Here is a 24,297-nt window from a genome sequence, read left to right as displayed (position 1 = left end):
GTGTATTTGAGAAAGTTAAATTATTACTGGATATATTGGTGTCATATATTAAATAACTTGCATGTAAAATGTGATCACAGCCTATAACTAACACTTTATACTCTTTTCTGGTAACTGAAAATAAAGTCAATATCAATAATGCATAAATTGGAGGGGAAGTATAAACTTTCATTTGTATTTTCCTATCAGAAATAATAATTATTTTGGAAATATTTAATATTAATTCAAAAGTATTGATTAAATGCCTACCTGTTTTAGACAGTGTACTAGACACTAGGAATATACTGGCCCATGCCTATAGAATTCATTCATGGGTACAGATAGCTAAACCAATTACAACACAGTGTGGTGAATGCTATGTTAGGGGAAATGAAGGGTGCTATGGAAAACCAGAACTAGAGCCTCTAACTAGACTTGCAGGGTTAGAATATAAAAGAGATCCCATCTAAGCTGTATCTAAAATATGACATAATGTCCAAATGGAGGAGAGGTGAAAGGGTCGCAGGGAAAGCATATGTTTAAACCGGAGTGGATGCATCAGTTTTAACACCCGTCGGTAATGCTCCAGTCCTCCAATACTTCTTTTATCAGCCTTTTTATTTTTAATCATTCTGTCAAGTGTGTAATAGTTTCTTTTTGTGATTTTAATTTGCATTTCTTGGTATGCTTATTGGACATTTGGATATAATCTACAAATTATGTCAGCTAATTAAAAGTATCACATTTTGTCTTGTCTGTTTCACTAGCATAATGAAAACATATTTAAATGATCTTTAGTCACTGCAATAGTTGAAATCTCTTCTAAGTATCAGTTTATACTAAATATATATTGAGTATATTACATTTTATTGAATATTAGGAAATTGTTTATTCCCCCAAAGTGGTATATATACATTAAATGCTGACCAAAATACTTGAATAAAGAATTCCATTTTTTTATATACAGAAAAAAACCAGTTTTTCTGTAATACTTCCTATGTTAGAAGATGTATATTAACAATCTTCTGCTAATAATTTTTTTTGAATATCAAAAGGTAAAGTGCAGTAAAATATATACACGACTAGATAAGGAGCTACTTTCCTCCAAGTATTTGAAGTATGTGTGTTGTGGTTCCTATGACTCCTAGAATTCTTATCTCATTAGATTTGTAAGATTTACTCACACCTGTCAATGTGACTTCTCTTTTTTTTATATTCAGCCTATCAAGCTTGGAGATCATCTCAACAGCATACTGCTTGGCATGTGTGAGGATGTTATCTATGCTCGTGTTTCTGTTCGGACTGTGCTGGATGCCTGCAGTGCCCACATTAGAAATAGCAATTGTGCACCTTCGTTTTCCTACGTGAAACAGTTGGTAAAACTGGTTCTGGGAAATATTTCTGGGGTAAGCTATAGTTCCAGTTGGTACATATAGTCATATTTTTAAATTTAGCATATCACAAAATTTCCTTTGAAGATATTTTATAGGTAGCATTTTCTCATTGAAGACTAGCAACAGGAGATTGAATTTCTTTTCCTAATGTTAAGTGTTTATTTGAAACAATAATTAAAATTTACAAGCCTAGTGCAATAACTCCTAGATTTTACAGGAGCTAGTCTTTACTTAGACCTTTAATTCAGCAGGTGTCATAGAATCACAGCATATTAGAGCTGAAAACGTCTGCTCTTGCCTCTTGGTTCTGTCTATTGTGAAAAACGCATTGATATGCAAAATGAGTTTTAGAATTATTTAAATGTACTTTCTGTTACTTTATTCTTTCTTGACCACTTATTTGTCCAGGCCCTTTAGGTATTCCCAAACCTCTCCCCTCCTTTGCTGGACACTGGCACCTGGTGTGTGTGTGTGTGGGGGGGGGTATATGCATATACAGTGTTCCTGCCATGTTGCCCCAAACCTTCCCTCTTCCACTGTCCCTCTTGTCTTGGATATGAAGAATCCCAAGAATGACAAACTGTACCTAGTAGTCCCCCCCTGCATTTCCTAGGTCATATTCTGTCCTATTTGCCTAGTTTGGATACACCTTGGGTTTTGATACCTGATCTAGATCTAAACTTTATCTGTCCTCACCCTTTAGGGTTATTGTCCCTGAGTAGGGCCCTGTCCTTTGTGTGAGCTACTCATTTACCACCGTCACACGTGTTCCTGCTGGCTTCCTCTCGCTAGGGGTTTAGTTCTGCCGTCTTAACCAGGATGTGTATGGCTGGCAGGAGTATATCCACATTCCACATTCTTTGTCAGTTGATAAGAAACAGGTTCAGAGATTCTTCTGGGTAAATGGTTTTTAAACTGTACCCCATGGACATGCCTTTACGATTCTGTAATGAAAGGGAATGCAGGTAATAGAGGCTGAGTGAATGGGGTTCTTAGCTGCTTACTTCCCCTCCTTAACTACAGCTGCTCCACTTTTATTTGATTTACTTGTTTGTATCCCTGCATGTCATTTTTTGAACAAAGGTAAAGTTACTAAAAATCTATGAATGCCCTCTATCTAAACCAAAGTTTCCTACATATTTTCAAGCATATTTTTGTTTTTTAAAAATCCTTTATGATTATATAAGCTTGAGGAAAAACTATTTAAGGGAAATTGTGTTTTCACTGCACAACTTCTCAGAGCCTTTATTACACTAGACTTATTATTAACCCTCAAGGGAGATGGGCATGTAAGTGAAACATATCCCAAACTTACTTGGATCTTTTTTCAGATATTCTCATAACAATCCCTTTGAGAAACATTTATCAACATTAATTCCTTCACTTTATAAATAAGAAAACTGAAACAAAGAAACACTGCTTATGGGACTTAATGTTTCTTATTAGTCAGTCCAGGGATCTTTCTGTTCTCCCATACCTCCCCTAAGACTTTTGTCCTGTTTGCTGACTTTACTCCTACAGTAAAATTGCTGACAATATTTTTCCTTCTATTTCCATGAAGAAATGTTTCTCCATGAAGTTCTTTTCCATCCAGTAATTGCCCATATTAGATAAAAGACTCCATCCCTTTTAGTATTTAGTTCAGTTTATTATAGTAGCTGTTATATTGCTCATGAAACCTGTGCTGGATACTATATGAGAAACAAATTTGAATAGAATATGCTCTACCTTCTAAGGGCTCTTACTTAAAGTCCTACAACCATGTGCTTAATTATAAAATGCAAAAGTAAGAAAAGTAACGTAGTAAAAATTATCAAAATTATGAGAGCTTGAGGGGAAGGGATACAAGTTATGACCGCATTGAAAAATAGCACTTTGCCCGGCCGGGCGTGGCTCAGCGGTTGAGCATCGACCTAGGATCCAATCGGGGTTCAATTCCCGGTCAGGGCGCATGCCCGGGTTGCGGGCTCCATCAATGACTCTCTCATCATTGATGTTTCTCTCTCTCTCTCTCCTTCTCCTTTCCTCTCTCTGAATTCAATAAAGATATATTTTTTTAAAAAAGAAAAAGAAAAATAGCACTTTGAACTAGATCCCATAGACCAGGTAGAAAGAGTAATCCCAGCAGAAGGAAGCAAACTTGAATAAATGCCGTGGAATGGGAAAGAGCAGGGTGTGTTTGAGGAACAGTAATAAGTCTGGTATGGGGTGTGGGGGGGTTGTTTAATGGGAGAGAATAGGAGGGTCAGTTGGACTCAGTATATAGTTTCTACCAAGTAGAAATAACAGTGCTCCCCTCACCTTTCCAGTGCTCTTGCTCATCTCCTGGACGTCACTGGACAGCAGTAACCGACAGTGACCATTTTCTAAGGGTTTACTTGGTGCCAGGCACTGTGCTAAATGGCTTATGTGCTTTTCCCATCTAGCCGTCATAACAACCCAGGTTACAAGAGATCATTTTAATTTTATCCTCATGTTGGAGATAATGAAACTAAAGCTCAGAGAGATTAAGTAACCTGCCCATGGCTACGTACATGGTAAATGAGAGACACAGTTGGAACCTGGATTTCAGCGACCCCAAGCCCTGCTGTTAGCTGTTACGCATCTCTGCCGCTGTTGTTGCATCCAGTTGCTGGTAGAATGAGTTAGTCTCTCACTCATTGTGAGATTAATTATAAGTGACCATAATTCTTACTTAAAATTAATTATCATAGAGTAAAAGTCAGCAGGCTAGCTTACTTGTCCTGGTTCTTCCACTAGTTTAATGTTATATTTTTGCCTCAATTTTACTTCTCTCTAAAATAGGAAAAGTAATACATACCATCCACCCATATTACTGAACAGTTGTAATGATAATTATTTCAGTGTTAATGAGCTGCTTGAAGGTTCTTAGAAATTTTCTTGCTATTATAAGAGAATAATTGTCCTCAAAAAACTGCTACCACATGAGGTGTTTTTTTTTTTTTAATATGTTTTTATTGATTTTTGGAGAGAGAGGAAGGGAGAGGAATAGAGAGATAGAAGCATCGACAAGATTGGCTGCCTCCTGCATGCCCTCTGCTGAGCATGTGCCCTGGCCAGGAATCACACTGGTGACCTCTTGGTTCCTGGGTCGACACTCAACTGCTGAGCCACACTGGCTGGGCTACCACAGGAGGTTTTTTGAGGACTAAATAACAAAGTATGTAACGCACTAAGGTAGGCCTCCCTGATAGTAATTGCTCAGTGAATGACAGCAGGGATTCCCAAAGATGCAGGATGTTCTTTATCTCTTCAGTTACTGACAGTAGAGTACAATCTGGACTAACATCATTTATGTAACTTAAATGATAACATCATTTCAGAAATATATTCATTTAAATCTTCCTGTAGATAGGAAACATAATGCCTTGAATATACCACCTTAAGCAGTTTTTTAATTCATACTCAAAAAAGTTTCACTAGAGGAATGTTGGGGGGTGGTGTATGTGTAAACAGATGTGTGTATATGTTCTTGGTGCCAGATCTAAGTAATTTCTCTTCACCATTCTCTCTCCTTCCATTTATTTCTTGAAATTTTTACTCTAATAATCATCTAAATAAACCCAGTGTTCTAACTTTTCATCTCTTATAATGTGGAATATGATCCGATTTGACATGCTTTATTTTAAACCAAGTACCCTTGGTTAAAATTACTGAGGTTTAAGACTACTAAAACATTTTGTTATAAAGGTTACTCAAAAGAGCATTGATTTAAATTAAATTGCCATCCCTTAATATGTCCGTTTACTTTTTTTTTTTTTAATATATCTTTATTGATTTCAGAGAGAGAAAGGGAGAGGGAGAGAGAAAGAAACATCAATGATGAGAATCATTGATCGGCTGCCTCCTGCACACCCCCTGTTGGGGATCGAGCCTTAAACCCGGGCATGTGCTGTGACTGGGAATTGAACCTGGATCATAGGTCATTGCTCAACTGCTGAGCCAGCACTGGCAGGGCTGTCCATTTATTTTACATTTCTCAAATGTAATTCCTGGCAGGGAAGGTCTAGAAAATTATTTTGGAAAATAATTCATTTCCATACCCTCAGTGCATAGTTACAATCAGGTGAAAGCTTTATTATACCAGAATTAATACAGTTTTAAAATTGTAATCTTACTTGAGAGATGAACGTAGTTATCAGTTTTTAGAAAAAAGAACTCTTCAAGTTGACTGTTTTTAAATGGAACTCATTTTAACTACTTTAATTTGGCTAACTTTGTTCCTTAGTTAGCAGATTAGTCTTTGATAACTGTTTCTTGACTTGTATTTCCTGAGGATGAATTGGCCAGAACTGAGCTACATAAATCTTACCCAAGGAATACAGATTAACAGTAGCAAATGTGAAGTGTCTTTACTTAATGCTACACCCTCCAAATATTGTCTAACTAGTGTCATTCTATAGCCAGTTACCAAGAAAAAAAATGATTCTTTTGTCAAACTTAACTTTTGATTACCTACGTACAGACGGATCAGCTTTGCTGTAACAGTGAACAAAAGCCTGATCGAAGCCAGGCTATTCGAGACCGATTGAGAGGAAAAGGATTACCAACAGGTAAGAGTATAATATTAGGAAGTTTTTTGGCTTAAACCTTATTTTATGGTTTCCTTTACAAAATCATACTTACCTGGCTTGAAAATCTGGTAATTGTGACCATAATTAGAATATAGGTATGCAAAATAGAGGCAGGGAACAGATAGGAATGGTACCCTTATTAATGTATCAATTCATTAAAGTTATGCATAAAGCATAATTAATGTACTCAAAACTCCCACAGTAAATCATTTCATTTCGCATGTTTTTATTATAGCAGTAATATCAATTATTTACTTTATCATGGTATTTTACATTAAAAATGCATTTTAAAGCACAATGAAAACTACACATTTATGAATATAAACCTACTGAAACAAGAGTTTTGGAGAACAACATTATTCTTACTACACTTCATTTTCTATTTCTTTTTTTAATGCTAGTCACAGCCCACTAAATTGATTTCATGACCCACTAATTTTGTGACTTGCAGTTATAAATACTGTCTTAGGTTATATGATACTTAGTAAAAAAAAAAAAAAAAACTGATGAAGAATGATTCTGCTGTTTGCCAGTAGCATTAGATAATTATGGGTTCTATATAATCATTGAATATATTTTTTAAGGAAATGAATAGAAATTCCAAACATGCGAAATTAAAGTTAAGTTTTGGGCTTGGCTTATTTATAAAATGAACTTCTGTTTTCTTTTATTATCTTTGTTCTCTATTTCTTATCAAGCAGTATTGATAATTATGATAATCTACACATTAACAAAGATATTTTGTGGATGAAATATTTTGTCTTATGGGGGTCTGGGAAGAAGTAAATATAAAAATGGCTTAAATATATTCTGATAAAACATTCTAATTGATGCCGTCAGATTAGAAAGCTAAGACACCTAACTTTTCAGTTTAATCACTTAATCAGAGCCCAGCTATCTTATTTAAAACCCATGAGAAACTCTAATCGTGAAAACCAAATATAGATGATTTGCTTTCTGGACCAAGTGTTTGCAGAGTTCAGAACTCTCATGTATCTGAGAGGGAGGGATGTGCCCTCAGCAAGTGCACTGTTCTTGTAGAAGTCAAAGAAAAGCAATAAAATGATTCCAATGGAGTGGTTCCGTAATGATGCAGTTAGCTAAGTGTCTATTTTGGTACTTTTATTTTATTTATTATGAATAACGACTGCTTTTCTGAAAAGTTATCTTAGCTTTCACGTCATCACTGTAGTCAGTTTATTTCTGGTTGCATACGGTTACTTTCCTAATATGTATACTATTAGTTTATGTGGAAGTTAAAAAGAAGCAAAACAGAAGGCAGACTTTAACTTAGTTCTGACAGTGCTTTGATGGTAATTCAAAAAGAACTTTTAACCCTTTCCTGTGTTTCTTCAATGTACTTATATTCCCATATTAGAGACACACCTTCTTGTAGGTAAAAATCTGTTCCCCTTTATTTTAAAACTATACTAGGATTTGAAATGCGATATAGTGTGAAACGTGGTGTTAAGAATAGCAGCACTTTGTTAATTCATCAAATTTCCAGTCAGTCTCCTGTTTTAGAACTGAAGGATGGCGGAAAATTACAGCGGGGTGTCAACGGCAAGCTGAAGGTCTTTTTTTAGGATGACATAATGAATACTTTAGTAACTGAAACTTTACATTTAAAAGAAATGATTTCCTTTCTCTAATGTATTCTCTTTCTAGTTTGTTACCCTCTCCTCTCCTCCTTGCTTCCTTATTTCTTTTCTGTACTTTAATCTCTTTCTAGAATTCCTTTCTATCATCTACTATCAGTTAAGCCGCCATGTTATGAAATCAGGTTTTTTCTTGTTTGTTACATGTTTACTTAATAAATATTATATTATTAATTTTTAATTTTTAAAGACAGTTTGTCTTTTCTGACAATAAAAATGTTCTCTATAGGAGAACCTTGTTTCACCCCTATCCATTATGAACCTATAGAAAAGAGAAAAATCACCCTACCATAGTTAGTTTATTAAGTTTAAACACTCTCCAGTGTTAATATAGTTTAGATTACATTACCTTCGGTGATTCAATCTTATTGTTACAGATATTAATTATTACATAATATTTTAGAGGTAGGAACTAGAGATTGAACTGAATATATACCTACTATAATAACATACCTTAAATAGCAGGGTATTTATTTGTCATTTACATATATACATGCATTTTTTAATAAAAAGTAAATAAAAGTAAAGCTTACTAGACATGTAGATGTTAAGGACAGGGAAAACCTACTATATTAAATACATTAGTTTTTGTAGGTATTTAATGAATATTTGTTGATTGGGTGTGAAAAAAGTTTAAAAATTATTAGAATAATATATTTGTAATATAATTTTTAATGGTTGCATGAAGAAAATATATTACTATCATTTATTTTTTTAGATAATCTATTTTAAACCTTACGTTGTACAAAGTAAAAAGAGAAACTATAGTTCACCATATTGGCTCATATTTTTAGACTGTTTTCTTATTATAACAACAAATATATCATAAGTTTTAAACCTAGTTATTATTGTCTTTTACTTGTGACTTTATTTTTATACTATTGAGAAAGATTTAGTATTATTGTCCAACAGTTCTTTAAAATTCTATGACTAACAGACTGTCCAAATGCAGATAATCTAGGATTAACAGTAATGACTTAAAAAAATTAACACATCTTCAAATAGACTCTCCATTGATTTTATTCTCTAACAGTCCTGTCTCTTTTTTGGAGAATAAAATCTCCCTTAAATGTAACTCAAGGGAACTTGTAAGGAATTAGGTGTCACTCAGAATAAACCAAATTTTGTTTACATTTGTATTTTGGGTAGAATTAGATCCCCTGATGCTTAAAGAAACAATAGTCTTTGGGATCGAGTGTAATGTAAGAAAATTCCTCAGCTTGTCTTAGCCATAGCTTTCCACAATAGTACTGCTCAAGGGCTTTCTTAATTTTCCTTTATCAAATTTATAAAACCACATCTCAAAAACAGAATCAAAATAGTATACCAGTTATAACCATTGCCAGACAGAAGCAATGAGCAGCTAAGAGTCAGTGGTGTATAATATAAAAGCTTTAAGATTAAGAAAAAATTTCCTCATGAAGGAGGAAATACTCCTAGAGTATTTCTGGTGTCACCCTGGGCAGTGCCGCTTCTCAGCTGTCAGTGGTCACTTGCAGCAGAGCAACCTTGTCACACCACATTAGTAGGAAGGCATTCTCTTTGATGTGAACCAACCTAAAACCTCTGTGTAGTGATAGCTTTAGTTTTTTAATTAGACTCCTGATCACAATTTTTAATAAAGAAAATGTCAAAATGGACAGTGGGGTACAGATTTAGATTAAGAGAAGTAAACAATTTTAGGGACAATGCCTTGTATCTATGTGATTTGATTGTTTAAAACTTAACAATAACATTTTTCATCTATGAGTAAATGACCTTTAAAGGTCCCTCCTTATATCTTACCTCTGAGATCTGTCAGAGAAGCTAAAGCCCAAACTAGTGGGCTGTCTGCCCCCACTTTGTTATTTAATACTGCCAATGCCGATAAAATGGCTTCACTAAGCAGAAAGAAAGCAAACATTTCCTGCCAAGCTTACAGTGGAAACCTACACCATGATCAGATCAGCATGATATAGCTTCAGAACTTCGGCGTATTGATAATATCATGTTTCTTTTTTTATGTTCTTGAACATGTTTGTAAGTACAGACAGATGGGGAATCGAGGAGCCTCTTTTAATACTGAAATGTCATTTTGAAGTTAGCTTCTAAGAGATGCTGTGAGTTTTTTGAGTGTGTGAGGGGAAAGGTAAATGATGATATGATATCCAATTAGAGATAATGTTAATCATTTATAACCAAAATAGTTAAAATACAATGTACTTTACAAGGAAGATTTTTTTCAACTTAACTAAAATGGAATGTGTTTTATTATGAAAATCTTTTATGTTCTTAAAATTCTTTGTTCATAGCTCTTCAAAGTGTATTCATTGTTCCCCTTTTAGTATTTAGCAAGCCGTGTGCTCTCCAAAAGGAAAATGTTTATGGTTTCATTTTAAATTTGGGTGCTTGTAATTATATATAATCTAATGTTGTCTGTAACCTCTCTATGAACTCAGAGCCTCCTTAAGAAATAGAAAGTCAACCTATAGTCACTATTCTATTTTAAATAATGTGATTTTTAAAAATTGTAGAATAAACCTAAAATTTTTGTAGGAGATCTTTTGATTTCCAGTTTTGTGATTTCTTTTCAAAAGAACTTTTAAGTTCCCCCTCAGGAGACAATTATATGCTGAGGAGAATAAAGCAGAAACAAAAGGAAGGCAAAATTAGAATTTTATGTTGCCCTTGTTCAGAAGAGCTCATAATAAATAGTTCATATGAGTTAGTTCATTTATTCTGTCATCTCCAAGAAGAAGGCATAACAAATTATGTCCACATTTTTGTAGATGAAGGAAGTGCTAAACATGGGTATTAAGTGGCTTGCCCAAGCTCATGGATTGAATGGTAAAGCTAGAATTGAAACCCAGGTTTTTTTTTACAGTAATCCTTCTAGTAGATTAAGCTTTTGCTTTAAAGGTTTCAAAAAGCTGTGATCAATCCATCTACAAGCATTCTTTTGAAATCTCTGTTATCGGGAACTGGAAATACAAAAACAGATAAGACATGTTCCCTTATATTATTGTTCCAATTGGGGGTGGAGAAATGAGTGGGAGTGATGACAGATATATAATATAAAGGATAATTTTAATACAGCGAAAGAAATGTCCAAATAGAGGTCTAGCATGCCCTGTGAGTATAGTGGAAGGAGGTGCTAACTCTACTAGGATGGGGAAATATCAGGGAAGTTTTCACCTGAAATCTTTTAAGAGTAGCTCCAAAGTCATTGCTTTGAGAAATAACATTCCTTCTAATCAAAATGGATAGTAAGCAGTCATTAGGTGTACTTAATGATTTCAGTGTTGTCTATTGCCTGTTACATAAAATAATTATAATAGCCTGGGATATGTTTAGAAAGATCTGGAAAGCAGTTGAAGACATTGCATTTTCTCTTGTCTCAGATGCTGTTATTTAGTAAGTAGCACTAGTGTTAACAGTACATGGTTTCACTGGTCTAGTGGACTCAAGCATCTAATAAATGAGCCTAAAATTCCATGTTTCTCATTTATATGGCCAGATTCTATATTTGCACTTCATTTTGAGTTTTCAGATTAGTGAAATTTTTTCCCTAGTTCCTCAGCAACTTGAAGCAACCATGATACTGTATTACAACATGTGATACTATATGTAGTATTCACCTATGACGTGTTAGGCAAGTACATAACTAGTTGTGTAGTTAAAGATAGTGAGTATCATTAACATGACAATAAAAACCTAGCATTTATAAAGAAGTAGTTATCCAAGAGCCACCTTATTAGCAGTTATTCTTAGGCCTCATGGCTAGTGAGAAGACATGGCTTTCTTAGGATACCATGGTCCACTGATACATTGTTAGTAAATACTAATGACCTGAAAGAGAATGATAAATGTACCTATTACAAATGGAATAGACTTATGGTACATTTGGAAAGTGCTCTGTTTCAGTAGTGGTCGGGGTAGGCTTCACTAAAGAAGTCATGTTTAAAATAAAACTCTATGCAAAGCCCATGGACACAGACAGTAGTGTGGTGGAGGCCTGGGGGGTAGGGGCTAGGTGGAAGGTGGGGAGGAGGAAGATGGGAGACATCTACATCTGTAAGACTGTCAGCAATAAAAATATATTTAAAAAGAAAGAAACACCTAACCATGAGAAAGGTCAGGAATAGACCATTCCAGGACAGAGAGAAAAGTATGTACAAAGGCCCTAACATACAGGAGAGCTTAACAGAGAAAAACTTGTGGCCTGGATGGAATAAGGGAAGTGGAGATGAAATGGAAAAGGGTTCAAGTGGCACACCAGAAAGGAGTCCAGATTTTATTTAGAGGCAGTCTTATGCCTTTGAGATTTACAGAGCAGGGTAGTGGCATCATGGGATTTATATTTTGAAAAGATAATTCTGCTGAGTAAAGTTGGATGAAGGAAATAAAAGCAGCAGGGAGGCCTATTCAGAAGCCATTGCAATTATCTAGTCAAGTGATGATGTTAATTGGGAATGGGGTGATGATAGGAATTGGAAGGAATCACGTGGAGTAAGATATCTTCGAGATTTAAGTAGCCAGCACACTCTGATGGATTTGATATGGGGAAGAAGGATGACGAAGGATTTCAGGATGGTGCCCATACTTCTGTTTTGAGTAGTTGGTTTGTTACTGGTGCCACTGATTTATTGGGAGGACGGGGGGCAGAATGGACATCTGTGGATGTGGGAAGTAAAAGATTAGTTTTAAGCATGTTCAGTTTGAGGTGCTTCTGATCTATACCAACAGCAGTTCCAATTGTATAAGGTTAGAGCTCCCAGAAGAGATCAGTACCAAGAATATAAATTTGGGAGATGTTAGTATGTAGATAATATTTAGAAGCCTTGTTAATGATGAAATTATATAAAGAAAGAATGAAAAGATAGGGCTCTCAAACTGGTCCCTGAGGAAACCCAACATTTGGATATCCAGTAGAGGAAGAGAAAAAATCAGAGATTGAGGATGAGCTGTCTGAGAAGTCAGAGGAAGCCAGGCTTGTAAGGAGAGAAGTGATTCGCACAGGGGTTGCCATCACTGACAGTTGTTGCTGGTAAGTAAGATATGGATAGAAAAGTGTCCATTAGATCTGACAATATGGTGGTCATTAGTGATACATGACAAAGGCTTCCAGGTGTGGGGGAGTTGGAAGTTGACTAAAGTAGGCAGAATAACAAATGGGAGGTGAGAAATTGGAGAGAGCAATCACTAGAGGGAAGAACATGGGTGGGCAAAAGCAGATTTACATTTGTAATACAAATAAATAATAGAATGAACAATAAATAATACAAAAATAAACTCTGTTTTGTGTACTCAGAACTGTAAGCCTATTTTTGCCCACCCCTGTATTGTGACTTAGGGAGAGGTTTCTTTAGTTTGATTTTTTTAATGTAGATATTAGAGCATGTTTGTGTACTCATGGGAAGGACTCAGTAGAAAGAGAGAGTAATAAAGATGTAAGCAGAGAGGGGAGAAGTTAACCCAAGAAGCGAAATCTTTGATAAAGTAAAGGAGGGGGGATTGAACAGGTGTTGGGAACCGGCCCTCGATTGGTAGGAAATGCCATCCTTTGAGACTACAGGGAAAAGATTTGCAGGCCCACGTAGACATGTAGAATTAGCTGTGGGGAAATGAGGAAGCTCTCTTCTGACAGCTTCTCTCCTTTTTTGGTGGAATGTGAGATAGACTATCAGGTAAAAGAGGAGTCGATGTGGGAAATCTGAAGAATGAGGAAAAGCGAAACAGTCGCTGTGGAGAGTAGGTGACATACCGTAACATGTAGTGCGAAGTGTCCGAAGGCTCACCGGGCATCATGGCGCTGCCAAAATATCCGCTTACCTGATCTTCTCCATTTGACTGCCCGTTGGTAGTAGGATAGTAAAAGAAGACAGATTGTTGAGCTTACCTATGGTTGTATGAGCCTTAAGTCCTTTCAATTCCTATTTTTTATCGAATGTATTCTATTAAATGTCTGTATTTTTAATAAAATTTTAAATGAATGAGTTTCAATATGTGGTTTGTCTAAGAATGTAATTTACCCCTAAAATACTGTAATACAGGCTGTTACAGACTCTAGCTTCTAATTTAACTTTAAAATTATAAACATATGTCTGTGTGTCTGGATGTGGTATGTTTCTCTGTATTCTTTACATGGCATGCCCCAGATGCTGTTATCCTCATTAGCACTCAAGTGGACATGTGCAGGAAAGGATGAGTTGCGTGAAAAGCAAAACGTTTGAGCCTAATTCTCAAGTAAACAAGTACTTGTTTCCATTCTGAAATGAATTCACTTTTCTAAGATTTTTAAGGTAAATTTTGTGGTCAGGGAATTAAAGGTTATAGCTGTTACCCTGAAGAGGCAATTGACTTTTTCAAACGAATTAATAAGCAATTTATTACTCGGAAGGTTTTAGTCATTATTTTATACTGGATATATAGCAACAAGGTAATCAAAGAGGCATCACAGATGGCCACATGGGAAATCTTCAGTGTTTATGAGCTATTGGGTTAGTAAACATAAAGTATTCTTCAGTGTTTCTTTTTTCAGTAGTAGAACGATATATGTGATTGTTTTGTTCTTGAACTATGAATTCAAAAAATTAATTTCTGGTTGGGCATTTTTGCCATGTCTCAATGCATTTACAGACCACTGCCTTAAAAAATTAGAATGGCTTGCTGGTTTGAACTACAGGGACTAAAGAATAAATAAGAATTGGCATTTTATTCCAATTAATAAATATTGCTACATTATGTTTGAGAGTAAAAAGTATCTTAGTACATGATAGTCTGTCATGAAAAAAATTAAGTTTTTTACATAACTGAAACACAATCATATTACCTGGATTTCAAACACAATCAAATTTTCCGAAAATATATCTAATCATAATAAAACTTTGATGCTGAAGAATTCCAAATACTACAATCTTTTTATTCCATTCAGAATATAGCAGGGATTTATTGTTTCTTCTTTAAACATATTTATTTAAATGACCAGAGAATAATTCCAGGGCTTTGTGTTGAAGTAACATATGTTTGAAGTAATAGTGTTTGAAGTTAGAGTAAACTATACGTTCTATTATTACTCTCAGTTGTTTCATGGATAATTAATATTCTGCTAAACTGGATAGTATCAGACATGTTTGTCCATTTTTAAAAACCAGTAATTCACCTCTAATGAATATCAAATGTTACTACTCAAAAAATAAAATTGAAAATATTGATTTCATTAGATAAGAAATACTGGACTATGAAAAGTTAAACATCACATCTCTTTTCACTTCCACCGTCACCACCACCATGACCATTGCGTTCCGCCCTATTCCATCTCTGATCCTCCATGTGGAGCATTCAGAGCATTTTCACCACTTTCATTGTCAATAGTAAGGTTACATTCTAGTTATTTTCTAAAAATTCTGTGCATACATGATAGATTCTTATCATTCCAGGAAGAAGCTCTACTTCTGATGCACTAGACATACACAAGTCTCCATTCTCTCATCAGACCTTTCTAAACAAAGGGCTTAGTAAATCTATGGGATTTCTGTCCATCAGAGACACACAAGATGAGGAAGATTATTTCAAGGACATTTTATCAGATAATAATTCTGGACACGAAGAGTCTGAAAATACCTGCTCTCCTTACCAGTTCAAAACTAGTAGCCCAGAAAAAAAAGCTATCCCTGGCATTGATGTGCTTCCCAAGAAGAAGATTTGGGCTTCCTCCATGGACTTGCTCTACACAGCCGACAGGGACTGCTGTCCCGGGGAGGCCGGCGGGCCCCCTCGCTGTCCCCCGGGGGCAGTAACGGCGCGGACCGCCACGGCGCCCAGGAGAAAGGAGGCCAGGTACTCGGATGGAAGCGTGGCCTTGGATATCTTTGGCCCTCAGAAGATGGAGCCTGTGTTTCACACGCGAGAGTCGCCCACCTCCTCAGCAATATCAAGCGCTTTGGACCGAATCCGAGAGAGGCAAAAGAAGCTTCAGGTTCTGAGAGAAGCCATGAATGTAGAAGGTTAGTAATTCTGTGTGTGTGTGAGGGAGAAGTGAATTGAAACATTTAAAAATGTGTTTTGAAATAAAGAAGGGTTATTCAACAATTCCCCCAGTCTTGTTTCCACTGCCAAGCTGTAGCACTCGGGTTAGCCTCACTTCTCTATGAGTTTCTGCTCTGCTGTCTACCCAAAGCCTAACAGAATCGTCCCTACCAAACACACCCCGTCCGGTCACTTTCCTGTCTCAATATCTGGGGTACTGTACTTTTAGATTGTAAGCTTCTCAGGGGCAGGCGCCATGTGTCCTACTTCTTTTTAATCCTGCAGTACCGTGTGTCACGCCCTGTCTTGTGGAACCGTGTGTCACACTCAGCCTTGTGGGACCGTGTGTCATGCTCTGTGTTGTGGAACCGTGTGTCACGCTCAGCCTTGTGGGACTGTGTGTCACGCCCTGTCTTGTGGAACCGTGTGTCACGCTCAGCCTTGTGGGACCGTGTGTCACGCCCTGTCTTGTGGAACCGTGCGTCACGCTCAGCCTTGTGGGACCGTGTGTCACGCTCTGTCTTGTGGGAGTCTTCCGTCAAGGACTGGTTCCTAGAAGTGAGGCGCAGGCAGGGTAGTGGAGGTAGTGCAGTGGTTCCCAAACCACCAGCTTCAAAAAACAAAACTGGGGACACAGCTCCTGGAGATTTTGTTTGCTCTGGAATGAAGTTTTCAATCTATATTTTAAAAATCATAGTATTTAACTTTATGGATTTAGAGTCAGACAGCCTAGGTGTGAATTATTTACTCCATTCAATAGCTATGTGATCCTTCAGCAGTTGGACTTAATCATTCTTAAGTTACCCCATTTGTAAAATGTTAACAAAAATGGATTAATTGGGTAATGAATGTAAAGTGATTAATCAGATTTTTACATTATTAGTGTGAAGGCATAAAATAACATTATAAATGATAAATTCTTATTATTTGCTGGAAAAACCTTTGTTTCCACAATACCCAATTCACATACAAAGCTCAGTATATTGAATGGGATAAAATTGTGTTCTAGGCATGGATAGAGGCTATTTTTTAAAAATTTATCTTTATTGTTGAGAGTATTACAACTGTCTCCCATTACCCCACCCACCCTGCTCCTGCCCCACCCCAGGCCTTCACCGAGACAGAAGCTATTTTTAATATAAATAAATGAAAGAGAAAACAAAATAAGATAGAGTTGTTTATCTAATCCCCTGCATTTTTGAGAATTAAACTTTTATAACTACACTTTGCCTTCTAGACAAATCCTGGGACATAGCTGATGAAGGGGAACCTAAAGGAGCTTTCTAGTTTAATGAGATTAGTCACATCATCAAGGGTCATATTCATTTTTAAGGTCATTATTCTAGTAGAATATTTTGGAATCATAGACTGCCCTTAAAGTACTCTGTCTTTAAAGGTTTATTTGTTCCTTAAGTTTTAAGCAGAGTTCTGGAACTGAACATATTTTCTATGTTGTACTTTTAGTAAAAGAAGTTTCACAATTTTTTTTTTAATTCAGGAATTGCAAATAGTAAATAATTTGAAATTCCGGAGGAAATTATTGAACGCTTAACTGATATTAAGGGTGTATATACATGCATTTTCAAAAAACATTAGCTATCTTTATGAGATGGTCATATGTAACCTTGATCTGAAAACTTTTACATACAGAAAATAAAAACTTAGAAATTTGTTTTATGCATGATTTCACTGTTTAACTTCGATAAGTAAATTTTTAGAGTTTTGACAGCAAAGCATAGGCACTTCCTGCAGCTTAAAATACTCTCCCCTTTCAGAAGTTGTATTCCATGACTATTTAGTGTTGCACAACAGCTAGCATTTGAATAGTAGTTTAGCCTGACCTTCTTATGAGCATGCCTTCAAGGATACATTAATGTAAAGAAATCTTGCTTGTTTGTGGAATGAAAAACCAAAACCCAGATTATTCAAATCGATAAGCCATGATAGTCTCAGAATGTAAATAGTGAAGATAGATGCCAATATAGATGACTGTGTCTGACATTTAAGAAGTTGAATAATAACATGAGAATATTACAAATAAAGTAATTTATAATGTTCTCAAAAGACTGACATAATGTTTGATAAATTAGTAGTGTGGATTAGTGACATTGGAGAAAGTGCTTTTTACACTTGACCTTTTGTTCGAGAGTTAAACAGTAAAGATATCAAACATTAATGAAAATATATTTAATCTGTTAAATTATGCTACAGTATTCTATTTAATATATATTGTTTGAATAGGTGATTTTGTTTTGATTGCCTGTAAAATGAATATTAAGCCAAATTATATCTTGGTTTGCATATGAGCCATTTATCTTCTCAGGCAATGTGTGTATGGCATGTGTGTTAAGGAAACTCAAAGAGACCAAATTATTTCCAAACGTGTATATATTTGCAAAGATGATGTATAATCTTTGTAGACCCTTATTTGTTAAAAATGGTATTGTTATAAAACACAATTTTCAGTTTTAGAAATTTTAGATTCATTACAAGAGGTACAAGAAAAGGAAAAAATCCTTTTAAAAATTAAATGTGCTTTGAATTGTTTGACACAGGACAGTTTTCATCCTGAAATCTTTCTTTGCTATTGAAGAGTTTTCAAAAGCATTTGCTCCCACAAAGAACCTACGTATTTTTCCCCAGAGAATATTTTATAACCAAGTTAAATAAAACACCTTAAAAATGTTGCTTTTTTATGGAAACGCTTACACCACTTTAAGTAAACTCCATTATTATATACTAACTTGCAAGTAATAATAAATTATATTTGCTTTAGACTGAAAGCATTATTTGAAAGGAATGTTTGATGTTTGGAATTCAAAAGCAATAATTCTCTAGTTATTTAGTTGAGTAACTTGTTGGTTTTGTACTGTGGTGTCTTTTTCTAAAGGTGAGATAATTTATTAGCTGTGCAAACAAAAGTACAGATTGCTAATAGAAGATTTTAGCTAGTATACAAAACATAAAGAACAGAAAATAATATAAATCCCGTGTATCTAATTTAATTCTCATGAAAAGCAGGCTCCACAAATCCCTTTTATGTGGGACAAATCAAGCAGAACAGTAGATGTTGTTAATGTGCACATTTTCTTATGTACATTTCTTTTAAAAATTCTTGTTGATTCATAAATACAGGGAACAAACTCATAGTTGCCACAGGGTTGGGTGGTGGGAGGATTGGCAAAAAGATGAAGGAGATTAAGAAGTACAAGACTTACAGTTATAGCTTAAGTCAGTCACAGGGATGTGTAGTGTACAACATAGGGAATGCTGTCAGTAATGCCGTAGTAAGCTTGTGTGGTGGTAGATGGTTACTAGACTTCTCGTGGTGATCACTTTGGAAGGTATATAAATGTCAGATCACTATTTTGTACACCTGAAAGTAATGTAATATTGTTTGTCAGCTACACTTTAATTAAAAAGAGTTTTGCATTCCAGAATGAAGATTTAAAACTATATATTCTTGTTTTAAAGCATTTTAAAATCTTGCTAATGCTCTGTAGAATTTTTGTGATTTTTAAATTTGGCATTTGCTACCAGGCATGAGTAATTTTAGAAGTAGAAGAGGTCTTAGAGTACATGTTCTTGGGCTTGTGAAGATTTAATAATGTACCCAAGATCACATAACAAGCTCATGATAGAGTTTTCATCATTACAGGAGATTGTAGATTTCCATCATCAATTTCAGAGGTCCAGTCTAAGGATTTCCCACTACATGTCACTTCCTAATATTTTTAAATTTCAAGTTTTAAATTACAGTTGGCGTTCAATATTATATTAGTTTCAGGTGTACAGCATAGTGGTTAGACATTTATATAACTTACAGAGTGATTTCCCTTCCCAATAAGTCTTGCACCCACCTGAAACTATATATGGTGATTAAAATATTATTGACAAAGGTGCACTTTACATCTCCATGACTATTTTGTAACTGCCGATTTATACTTCTTAATCCCTTCACCTTTTACACCCAGCCCCCCAACCTCCCGTCTGGCAACCATCAGTTTGTTCTATGTATGTATGAGTTTGTTCCTGTTTTGTTTGTTCATTTATTTTGGTTTTTTACGTTCCACATACAAGTGAAATAATATGGTATTTGTCTTTCTCTGACATTTCACTTAGCATAATACCAGTGTTCACTGGCTTAATATAACAATCGGAAGAAAAGAAATTACTGAATTTCAGTTTGTCCTTTTGGGACTTCAAGGAAACTCATTGAACTATAGGAAAGACAGCTGTCCTTCAACCTCAGACGTATAGCCCTTTCCTTAGCCCATCCTCTTGAAAGGAGACTTTACCTAAATCACCTCCACAGCTTCTCCTCAGCTGACATCAACGAGCCAACATCACAGGGAGAACAAACCTTGAAATCATGGAGTTAGGTACTGGAAGGAATCTGGATACCATTTAAACCAAACATCTCATTTTCAGAGGCCCAGAGTAAACTAGTTTGCCAAAGGAGATGCATAATTCATAACAGAGCTGTATTTAGAATGCAGGTCTCTTGAGCCCCAGAATAAGATTTTTTTCCACTGCTATTCTGATTTCAAGCAGAAACCAGATACATTGTCAGGAAAACTTTTTTACTGCTAGAGAAGTTGGACATTCAACTAACTGCCTCACAAACCTCTTCAGTCTCTTTCTGACCTAATAAAATTATATCTCTCTTAATATAGGAAAACATGATAGTATTATACAAGAAAGGTTGAAAATGAGGCACTTTTGGTTCTTTCTACAGTAAATCGCACTGGGAGGGGGTTAAGATGAAGCTCCATTGTGGCACATGCTCTGTTGTGGGGGATGGTGTTTTGTTGGGGCTTTGCTAAGGTAGGTTCTGTAAGGTGGGCATCCTGTAACTGACCAGAAAGGGAGGAAGCTCTCAGAAAGCAGTGGCTGCCACTGAGTGCTCTGACCTACCTTCCTTCCTTCCTTCCTTCCTTCCTCCCTCCCTCCCTCCCTCCCTCCCTCCCTCCCTCCCTCCCTCCCTCCCTCTCTTCCTCTCTTCCTCTCTTTCTCTCTTTCTCTCTTTCTCTTTCTCTCTTTCTCTTTCTCTCTTTCTCTCTTTTCTCTCTTTTTCTCTCTTTCTCTCTTTCTTTCTTTTCTTTCTCTCTCTCTCTCTCTCTCTCTCTCTCTTTCTCTTTCTCTTTCTCTTTCTCTTTCTCTTTCTCTTTCTCTTTCTCTTTCTCTTTCTCTTTCTCTTTCTCTCTCTTCTTTCCCTCCCTCCCTCCCTCCCTCCCTCCCTCCCTCCCTCCCTTTCTTCCTTCCTTTCTTCCTTCTTTCTTTGAAATATGTTTTTTACTGAATTTTAGAGAGAGAGGAAAGGAGAGGAAGAGAGAGATGGAAATATCGATGAGAGAGAAACACGAGCGGCTGCCTCCTTCATGCCCCCACCGGGGATCAAGCCGGTTACTTCCTGGCTCGTGGTGGACGCTCAGCCACTGAGCAGCACCAGCCGCGCTGAGTGCTCTGTTCTTTGTGAACAAAATAACAAAGTTAGGAACAAAAAGGATCCCAGGAAAGAAACTATAGTTTAAGTTTACAAATTATAAATATAAGATTATTACCATGATTATTAAGTTAACACCTAAACTTCCAGATACTTCTCTGTATACATAAAGCAGTAGGAAAGGGGCAGGAAGAAACATAACCAATTTCTCTTGTGAAACTAATTTTTAAAATTTGATGTCACCCTCTTTTATTGCTTTATTCTTTTCATTCCACTTTTCTCACCTCACCATAGTACTCTCCTCTTCTACTCTTTTATTTTTCCTTCCTTGTTCTCTGTATTTTCCTTTCTACCTTTCTCTACTTCATCTCAAGATCTGAGACAGTTGTCTATTTTCTAACAGGAGTATTTGTTGTCATCTCTCTTATGATATAATTACCGCACATTCCCCATTCTTTACTCTCGGGGCTGGCAGCACATTCCTGATTATGAGACAGTGACTTGGAACCAGTGCTGTGAGTGTAGATGAACAGCACTCCACACCCTGGGTGGGGACCATGAATAGCATTTTGCTTCCAACAGTCAAAACTCCTCTGTATTCTGTATAATACTAGAAGCAAAAGTATGAAGAACAGATATAATTAAATCCTACAAAAGTGACTGTTGTGAAATATTACTTATTTAAGGAGTCTTAAGTCAATCTACTTTACATCAAATTCAATATTGTTTCCTTTCTTTCAACACTGTGCCCTCTCGTCCAGCCTAGTTTGCTGTTCTGTGACTGCCCCGTGAATACAGATTGAAGTCTTGAGCTCTGCAGCTAGAATATGTAAACACTCAAGTATGTGAGCCTCTTCTCATTTTTGAGGTGCCTTAATGTTTCATTTCCATAAGAAGATTGAATTTGGAAGTTCAGATATGATTGAGTTGTTATTTAGATACTCCAAGAACTAAATTAAATATTATTAATACTCAGTTTTTATTTTGCTCAGTTCCACAGAACTAAATATGAATAAGCAGGGATTTTATGTGCTGTTGGTTAAATAACACATTTCTTTAGGTATTAATGACTTAATTATTATACTACTAAGATACAAATATATTTTGTGTCTCCAAAGAGCACACTGTCACAGATGAATTCCTCTTAGCCAGAAGGAAGCAAGTGCCTATTGTGTTTCCAGGCTGAGTTATGAAGAGATTTATATTTTAGACCAGCATTGTCCAGTAGGACTTCTTCAGTGGAGGAAATGTTCTCTATCTACAGAGCCCAATTCAGTAGTTACAAGTCACATGTGACTATTGAGTGCTTGCATTTTGGCTAATGCAACTGAGGAACCGAGTATTTTACTTAAGTTTACATAGCTACATGTGGCTAGTGGCTACTGTATTAGAATAGTGCAGTTTCAGCCCATTCTAATATAAAGCTAGTCCAGTATAAGATGCTAATTAGTGTTCAACTGAGGAAAGATTGGTTTGAGGAGAGTTGTACAATAAGTTATTTTTTAGTTAAAATACAAATGAGAACAGACATTTACTACTTTTGATTTATCCAAGGGGGGGGGGGGAAGAAAGTGTATTTTTAAACACCAAGGAAAGTTAAAAGTGAAACTAATACTGATTTTGGAATCCACAGGAATAGACTACTTTATCATAAATTAGGGACCTAATTTAAATCTAACTCATACATACTTAACATAGACCCATTTTGGCTTCAACAGTGACACCTTCTGGGAAGCATGGGTTGATATGCTTTATTTAAGAAAGGTTTAAAATGGATCTCACTAGCACTGGATATCCTTGTGATTTTTAAGACCCAACAGTTGTAACCTCCAAAATGTTTTTTATTCCATCCCAGTCAATACCTTCTTGTCCCTGGACTAGGGAAATCGCTTTCTAAACTGACCTCATAGCTGCCTTGTCCTCCCCTTCCCTGCCATTCGTTCTTCTCTTCCTTCAGCCATTTAATCACTTGCCGTGATCTGAGCAGGATAGAATTTTAGCCCCTTTTAGATCATGGCATATGAGGCTCTTCATGACTGTCTCTCGAATCTCATCCTTTAGCACTTCCCATCTCGCACCTCACTCCAACACCAGGTACATGTTCTGTCATCTGTCTCCCTATCCCCACCTCTTTTCTCCCTCTCTCCCTCCCTTCAGACAGGCAACTTTATATTTCTATGCCTTTATCCATGCAGCTTTCTGCCTGGAGACTATCAAAGCTTTCAGTCATTGCCTGGTTCAGGAAGCTTTCTCTCAGCTTCCTAGTTTAGGACGATGGCTTGTGTTTTTCACTGAAATTATTTGTTTGGAAGAGCTTGTTTCTCCTCTTGTAGGACATCAATTTTTTGGCCTAGTCTAATTCATAACTGTATCCTTAGCATCTACCTATAATAGACAGTCATAATTGTTTGTTAATCTAAACTGAGTATTGCATTGTGGCTATTAATATTACATATTTAGTCTATTCAGGCGTGCTGTTTCTGATATTGGATACAAGTGTTCTCTGATGAATTATAGTGAGGAGAAATCCGCTTCCTTCTCTGTTTTGTCCGACTCTAGGTGAAAGTCACACGCTTGTCAGTCATAGCCTGACCAACAAATGTAATCATTTTCCTTTAGAGCACTCTACTGTTTGAAAGCTTTAGAACAGGTGGTGCAGGATCCTGGAGGGTGTTGGAAGAGTGGTACAGCCAAGGCAGATACAAGCATTACACAAGACCCCCACAGAGGAGAGGAAATTGGAGGCTATTCATTCCTATTCTGCACAAATTTTACATCTATAAAGTATGGTTCTGAGCATTTCCCATATAATCTTCCTCATTTACATATATTCATGCTTGCATAATTTATGTTCCTGGTTAAAATTTTTATTGATCATGCCTAGCTCTCAAGGAATTAGAATATATTCTATTCCTATATTTTGCAGCATGCTATAATATAGAATGCAGTGGACTCCAGTGAACATCTAAAAGGCACAATGTCTAATCTCCCGAGATTAATTCCTTGAAAAGAAAGCATAGAGAAAAACACTTCATACGTGAATACATAACGCTATTATTTTTGTTTCTCCGCTTTATTTGAAAATTGAAATATTTTTATTTGTTAGGGCCCATAACCTTAAAAATGCAGGGTTTTAAAATTTTATAGTTCTGAGCTACAAAACCAGTCATTTGGGTCATTTCTCTTTGAATCTTGTATCTATAATTTGAGTCATGTAT

The 24,297-nt window shown here is 36.0% G+C and overlaps 1 protein-coding gene across 7 annotated transcripts in view; it reads left to right on the top strand.

The window, feature by feature from the left end:
* Positions 1-24,297, top strand: part of PTPN13 (protein tyrosine phosphatase non-receptor type 13) — a 173,214-nt gene that overhangs the window by 59,211 nt on the left and 89,706 nt on the right. For 6 of the 7 annotated variants that reach the window (XM_087826682.1, XM_087826672.1, XM_087826677.1 and 3 more), the window contains 3 exons: positions 1,200-1,385; positions 5,860-5,947; positions 15,045-15,611. In XM_087826682.1, coding sequence (XP_087682808.1) covers positions 1,200-1,385; positions 5,860-5,947; positions 15,045-15,611 — 841 coding nt within the window. The remainder of the gene's footprint in view (positions 1-1,199; positions 1,386-5,859; positions 5,948-15,044; positions 15,612-24,297) is intronic. The other variant, XM_087826687.1, reaches the window with a different exon arrangement.

The sequence above is a fragment of the Miniopterus natalensis genome, chromosome 1, assembly GCF_054644295.1.
Source record: "Miniopterus natalensis isolate mMinNat1 chromosome 1, mMinNat1.hap1, whole genome shotgun sequence".
NCBI classification, from domain to species: domain Eukaryota; kingdom Metazoa; phylum Chordata; class Mammalia; order Chiroptera; family Miniopteridae; genus Miniopterus; species Miniopterus natalensis.
The sequence above is the reverse complement of the archived record's forward strand: the minus strand, read 5'-3'. Positions and strand labels throughout refer to the sequence as shown.